Here is a 7,131-nt window from a genome sequence, read left to right on the forward strand (position 1 = left end):
AGTCATAATGCCCGATCAGACAAGCTTAGTGAATGCATTGGGGCTAGATTCACACTTTGCTGTGGTACTAATCAGGTCTTAAAGTCCTACTCCATGTTGAACCAGAATTTGAGGAATGTAGGCCAATTGAAAGGCCAGTGTTTTTACATATCAAACTAAAACACAAGCACAAGGAAGACCCACAGTTTTAACCAGACAACATGTCAATCACACACATCTGGGCATATTTTAACAAACCTTTGTAACTTAACCACTTAAGCCCTATTAAAAATGTACAACAATAGCTAAAATTCTACAAACTCACAATGCTTCAGAATATTTACTGACTAGGGATCATGGCCGATTAGTAGTGACCAAATAGACCGATAACCGATATTAAAAGATGATTTTTTTTAATTAATTTTAATTGTCAGAATTTACAGTAACACAAAACGGCATTCTTTAAATGCATTTAAGAATATTTATCAACGGGGGGGGGGGGGGGGTACTCTCTACTGCAAGATTGCATACAAAACTAAGAAGAAAACTTGATCAGTCCTGTCCTGATAAAGAGAGAGGCCCGCGGGGAGAAGCCATGCTGTGTTCAAAGGGGTATCCCTCACCAGGAATCATGACTGTTCTTGCCAACATGACGCCATTTAATCCCACCTCTTAGTTCAGTGTTAGCACCAAGGGTAACCAACCACCTCTTAGTTCAGTGTTAGCACCAAGGGTAACCAACCACCTCTTAGTTCAGTGTTAGCACCAAGGGTAACCAACCAAACATGCTTTCTGCACATGTACTATGATAAATCATCAGCAAATGAGCCAGGTAGGCCAAAACATTGTAAGCAAATTACTTCTCACACAGATGGCGTAAGACAAAACCTTTAAGACAAAGTACAGAGCAAGGAATCTGCAAAAGCAGTTGAATATGTTATCAAGCAGAGATTGGCCTATATTGCAGAAAGCAAGGAACTAAATCAAGATGTGTCGAGCCTCACGTAGGCCCTTCTACATCAGGGAATACAGTCTAAAGATGAGCACATGTACCCTGGTTAGGTTAGACCGTTAGAGCCAATACTACTCAACAGTGGATTCATGTTGAAATAATGGATTATACAATTATAAGAACAACCTTAGTCTATGATCACAGCGCTGCGCAACATATACGGTTGTGAGCTTGTAGATCGGCCATTTTTGTGCGACATCATTGTAGCACAATGTAGGGGAAAGAACTTATGGTCCTATAATCAGACTAATCGATTTACTTTAATATAAAAGATCCCTTTGATTCTTCTCACGTTCATGATCTTTTCATGTTCTATATAAAAAGTTTAAATCAAATAAATCAAAACTTGCTTCTTCGATGATTTGATTAATTGAAACCATAATCAACAGAATAATTGCAGTCCTAGTTCTCCGAAACGTTTTCATTATTAGTTGTTTATTAGTTATTAACCTGAAACATGCATTAATTAATGTTTAGTTGGAGCAAACTGTTACAAGGAGTCAAGGACATTTCATCCTTAAACAAAACAATGTGTAAAATACTGTGAATACCTTAAAAAAAGGTTTAGAGTAGGAATACTTATCCAATTAAACCTTATTGCACAAAAAACAGTCTTCTATAATACATGGTAGTGGCCTAGTGGGAGACCAACTTTCATTTTCATTATATAAATACAGGGCATCACTTGAACTTTGAAAAGCAGCTGATTTTCCTGAGTTGGTTGCAAGCAACACAAGCTGAACCACTCATTAATAAGCGTTAACCCTGCAGCTTGTCAAGTGCCCCCAGGTTGATAGACACTAATTGTTGCAATCACAGAAAGCAATTAACAACGGGGTCAGAAGTTTCCACAGAGGAGTCTATGTCAATTAAAAGGTTGCAGATTGAAAAACGAAATGACTACAATGTCTAAATTAAGCCTCTCATTTTTTTCTTTGTGGATTTATATCTATTACTGAACAACTGTCATACCTTACAGATACTGGAATGGGGATAGTTAACGTAGATGTTGACCAAAGCCGAGTCCTTGCAATGAGACAATTGCACTGTATACAGTATTGTCCCTTTCATACATTTATTTATCAAATGCAATACTCCGGTCCAGATTCACCGGTCTGAAGGTTTGAGTGTATTGCTTGTATTACTACACTATTCATTATTTTACTTCATTTATGTTGATGCTGGTTTAGTGTTGTTGTTGAGTAGCCTGCCATGAAATCCTGTACAATAAATGAATGGTACTGTTACTGTAAGTTGACAATATGAAATTCTAATGATATAGATCATCTAGTCTATAATTATCAAGAAAATATCTTTGCCAATAGGAAAGGTACTCAAAAATTCAAGTCAAAGGTGAAACAATGTTGTAGGCTTCCCCAGGTGCTCCAGCACACATGGCCATCCTTTTTTTCATTTTTTTTCCAACGACCATGCAGCTCCACAAGCACCGTCAAATTAATTAACAATGACTTATAATACAAAGCACTTTCGACTGTGTGTGTGTGCTGTGAACAGAGCCAGATTGACATGAAACTTTGCCTCGGCAACTCTTTTTAAAACAGTTGCTTTTGCCTTCCAAGAGAAGCTAAAGGCGAATTCCCCCTGGACCGATGCCAGGAAAAGGAACCCAGGGACCTTACTGACACTCCATCCACACAGTGCTTCATACTACCAACTGGCCTTTAATTGCTTTAGTGTATTATTGCTCAGTATATTCAAACAGATTAAGACAAGTGGACACAAATGAGCATCACATCAGCCATGAGTGGTTAAATGCATGGCCAAATATAACTAGACCGATTGCTGTAAATGTAGTGGAAGATATTGGTGTCATATTTCATCATGTTATGTAGCTGCCTGGACGTAGGATGTTATTTTAACACATCTGCCGTTCTAAGGCAAACATTGTTGTGTCTGTTATACATAATATGATTGCTCTGTAAGTATTGCTCTACTTTCACTCAGTATAAATTAATAACCAGCAGAAAATGTGTTCATAAGCCTCACACACTGCCCCTAGACGCCATGCTACTCCAACTCCTTACGCCCAGTCAGCCCAAAGAAGTGCATCCTTACAAGTTACACCCGAGTCCCCACTACAGTTTGGTCTGAGGGTGGCAATAGAGGAGAGGCCAGGTGGTCACCAAAATCAGTAGGACTCATCCTCCGGGGACCACGAAAGTGCTCTGCACATTCTATGACAATCCAAGAGTTCCACCCTTACGTCCCTGCAAACCTTTGGCCTGAGGGTGATGCTAGAGGAAAGGCCATGAGGTCACTCACCATATTAGTAAGCCTTATCCTTCAGGAACCATTAATGTGCTCAGCTCATGCAGGCAGTGGTTTTCGAGTTATCTCGCCCGTGACCAAAGTGTTGGACAGACATTGATAGCCATACAAACAAAGCAACTCTTGAAAGACAAATAATGCAAACCTCTATATTGTACACTGCTAACTTATGAACAAATGTGAAGAAAAGATAAACAAGAAACAAAACACTGTATATTATGTAATGCTCATTATAATTTGGTGTGTAAAGCAAGACCTAATTTCCAATAATGGTGCTAGGCTAGCCGTTCCGATACATGACTTTTGAAGATTGTCATATGTGTTCTTGCACGAACCCCCAAAAATCAGCATGCACCCCAAAAACACCAAGAATGGTGGGGGGGGGGGGCATGCCGCCCCACACATGATTAAAAATTAAAAAGTCCATAATCTTGGCTGCTACCTCATCATGTAGCAGCCAAGTCTATGGACAAAAAAGGCGCCCCTCACTTCACACGAGTGTCATTTTTGTTAAATGTATCATTTGCTATTAGAAGTGTATTTTTTTTCTTCTGGCCACCGGTTTCAGGCACCTTGGCTCAGTGCATCATTGCCTACTCCTACTGTAATTACATGTTTGGACATTCGTCATTACAGGGAAACAGGAAACTTTCACAAATGTACAAACAATGAGCCGGTAATAAGTTAGTCAGAGGCCACAAAGAGGGAGTAAGTATGCAAACCATCAGGTAAACTGTGGTGAGGTAAACATCTTTCTTGAGTGCCATGCACATACACACAGCACACAGGGGCTTTAGGGGCTGTTATTCATTATCCACACAACTGCATTCCAGGGGCTGGACAAAAGGAGTTATCGCCACCATCACTCAGAGGCAAGCACAAGAGAGGGAGAGAGGGATTTAAGCAGGTTCTCAAACAAGATGCCCCCACCTGATAACCTTAGCACTGCTGTTGCACCATTCCCACATGTCCTAAATGCATTCACAAATCCAAAGTTGTGGTGGTCATGGTGGGGGTGGGTGGGGGGCTAAAAAGTTGAATGAACGAAGAGAGTAAGAAGGTGGGAGAGTGAGGAGAAGGGAAACCCAAGTCAGACAGAGAACACAGAGAGGAGGAGAGCGAGAGAGAACAGTGTGAACGTGAACACAGAATGGAAGTGATGTGTCTAAAGATAACACACACCCCCTTACCCTCCCCTTTACGAGAAGCGATCAGAGGGGCCACAACAAGTGCATCTCGCCCCTACCTGAGTCGTGTGGTGACTAATATATGAGGCAGTTCCGATAAGACTGCCCATGTGCTCAACACCCCCTCTCACCCCCTCTGCCACTTTTCCTTTGAGTACCCGGAATGTCTTGTGAAATTGTGTGAGATCGGGAATTCTCCCCCTCTTTTAATTCCCGAAAATACGGTTCTAGCTGGAAATGTTGTCATTATTCACACACACCTTGACCTTGAGTACACAGTAGCATAATGGTTTACAATGTGTTTAGAGCCTTCTTAGGACAGGCTGTCTGTTAAATGTTATTCTAGTATTACACATAACCTCACCATTCTACAAAAAGATGAAATGTTTTCATGCAATCACTTTTGTCACTTTAAAATCAAAACTCTACATTGATATTGAAAACGATATGTGACTTATTATGTAAGTGTAATTACACTTAATTAATTGTCATTAATTAGCACTCAACCCAATGTTCAATCTGAAGAACCCAGCAGGGTAAAAAATGACAATGTGCTCTCTTAAAAAATAAATGTATGACTATGAATATAATTTCAGAAACCCAACTCACCTTTTTTGAACTCCTCCAGCATCGCATCTAGCTTGGTGTCATTGAATACAAAGTGCAACTGGTGACTGTAAAACTTTGTAATCGTTTTAAGTTGGGTACAATCATCTGGGTCAACGAATGCTAGGTCCTTTACGAACAGTAGATCCACTATGTTAGACCTTTCACCCTCGAACACTGGGATGCGAGTGTAACCGCTCTCCATGATTTCAGACATGGTAGTAAAATCAAGATTGCCATCAGCTGGAATCATGAAACAATCCCTCAGCGGTGTCATCACATCCTCCACCGTCTTAGTCCTAAGTTCCAGGGCACCCTGGATGATGTTCAGCTCCTCTTTGACAAGATCGTTATAGGGATCTGTCACTCGCAGCATCTCCAGAAGTTTCTCCCGGTTGTACACGGTCCCTATCTCCTGACCCAGCAGATAATCTAACAGTTTGCTGACTGGGTAAGAAGCGGGGAAGGTGAGAAGCATGAAGAATTTAGTAAGGAATATTGTGTTTGCGCCTACAGCAAGGCCATGCCTGGAACAGATAGCTTGGGGCACAATTTCGCCAAAGATGACTATTCCAATGGTAGACATCACCACTGCAATCAACCCAGAACCAGCAATATCATCCAACAATATGGTCAGTGTTGTATTCACTAACACGTTTCCGAGGAGAAGTGAACAAAGTAAATAATTCCCTTGGCTCCTGACAGGCTCTATCTTTTTGGCATAATTCTTCTCCTTTTCTGTGCCACAATTCTGGACTATTTGGAGCTCCATGGGGTCCAGAGCCATCAGCCCCAAGTTCAGCCCACTGAACATGCCTGAGAGGCAGAGTAACATGGAAATGAAGATGACCTGGAGCCAGAAGGGCAGGAGAAACTTCTTCTCCTCCACCACTATGACTCCAGTGTCATCTCCATCGTGATAGACCCATGTGTTTTCCGTCCACGGATCATGCATTCCAGCCACGGCTGGCGTCGAGGTGGCGATACACATGTAATACTGTTTACTCTTTTCCGTCTTTCGAAGTGGCTTGACCTCAATTTCAACTATCCCTGACGTCTTGCGACTCAGGAAGATGCTCGGCAATATGATTATATCCGAAGTCCTGATGCCGCAGGGATGCAAGCCAGATGTATCCTCTTGGCTCTGGTTGTCCCCTGACGAGCTGTCAACGTCCCCTATGGCTCGGCTCCGCTCGTGTTCCGTAAATGCAATTTTGGACCAGGTCTCGTTGTTTATGTTTTGCCCGTAGACCCTTAATTTCACCCGGGACCGTTCACTCACCCGCAGGTAGCCCCTATCCATGAAGGAAATGTCGTCCGTATCCTCCAGTCGGAGGCCGATGATGACAGTCTCCTCTGACCCTTCTTTGCCACTTGTCGGGGTGGCCAAACAGCCGCTGACAGTTAAGAGAATCACAGCCAGAGCTCGAAACCGGCTAAGTGACGCCATTTTTGCAGCGGCCGGTACTGGGGCTGACGGTTCTGCCATATTGATCATGGGCAACCCAACCTCCTGAATGAAAGGGGTTTTTAAAAATCAGAGCCAATCGGAGTCCGCCGTCATCTCCGCCGAGGGTGGCCGTGCGTCGTGCATCGGGGACCTGCTTGCTTCCACTCCGCGTCCGATACTGAACTGATCCTTGATGAGCGGAGGGCTGTGTGCCCCCCTGAATTGTCCCTGAGACAGGCGACGGCACCGTCCAATCAATGCAGCAGCTGATCAGGGGCGGGGAGTTCACAGCCTCTTCAACAAATCAAATTCCACAGTAAGAAAGCGATATAAACAGGACTCTCCTCTTTCAACCCGGGCCGGGGTCCTTACTTTACTTTCCGCATGTCATTGTAGGACAGTAGGCTAGGAGACATGTTTTAAAAATGTTATGTATACAAAGCTCACAATGCGTCACATTGCTACGCGTGTAGATTTTCCCACCATGCGACACTATTAAGACATCCAATATTGGAAGAGTTATTCAATCATAATTGCGATACCAAATACCCAGACTGACATCAAACTGCTGCAGGCAGATCTGAGTGACTGAAATTGCCACTGGGGTT

At 42.8% G+C, this 7,131-nt stretch overlaps 1 protein-coding gene and 1 long non-coding RNA gene across 4 annotated transcripts in view; one reads left to right on the forward strand and one right to left on the reverse strand.

The window, feature by feature from the left end:
• The window catches only part of cnnm2b (cyclin and CBS domain divalent metal cation transport mediator 2b), a 53,589-nt gene extending 47,013 nt beyond the window's left edge, over positions 1 to 6,576 (reverse strand). For all 3 annotated transcript variants that reach the window (XM_079500389.1, XM_079500388.1, XM_079500387.1), the window contains exon 1: positions 5,077 to 6,576. In XM_079500389.1, coding sequence (XP_079356515.1) covers positions 5,077 to 6,571 — 1,495 coding nt within the window. In that variant the 5' untranslated portion in view covers positions 6,572 to 6,576. The remainder of the gene's footprint in view (positions 1 to 5,076) is intronic.
• Positions 1 to 7,131, forward strand: part of LOC306922674 — an 86,758-nt gene that overhangs the window by 52,568 nt on the left and 27,059 nt on the right. The window lies entirely within an intron of this gene.

This window comes from Electrona antarctica, assembly GCF_951216825.1.
Source record: "Electrona antarctica genome assembly, chromosome: 4".
Classification (NCBI taxonomy): domain Eukaryota; kingdom Metazoa; phylum Chordata; class Actinopteri; order Myctophiformes; family Myctophidae; genus Electrona; species Electrona antarctica.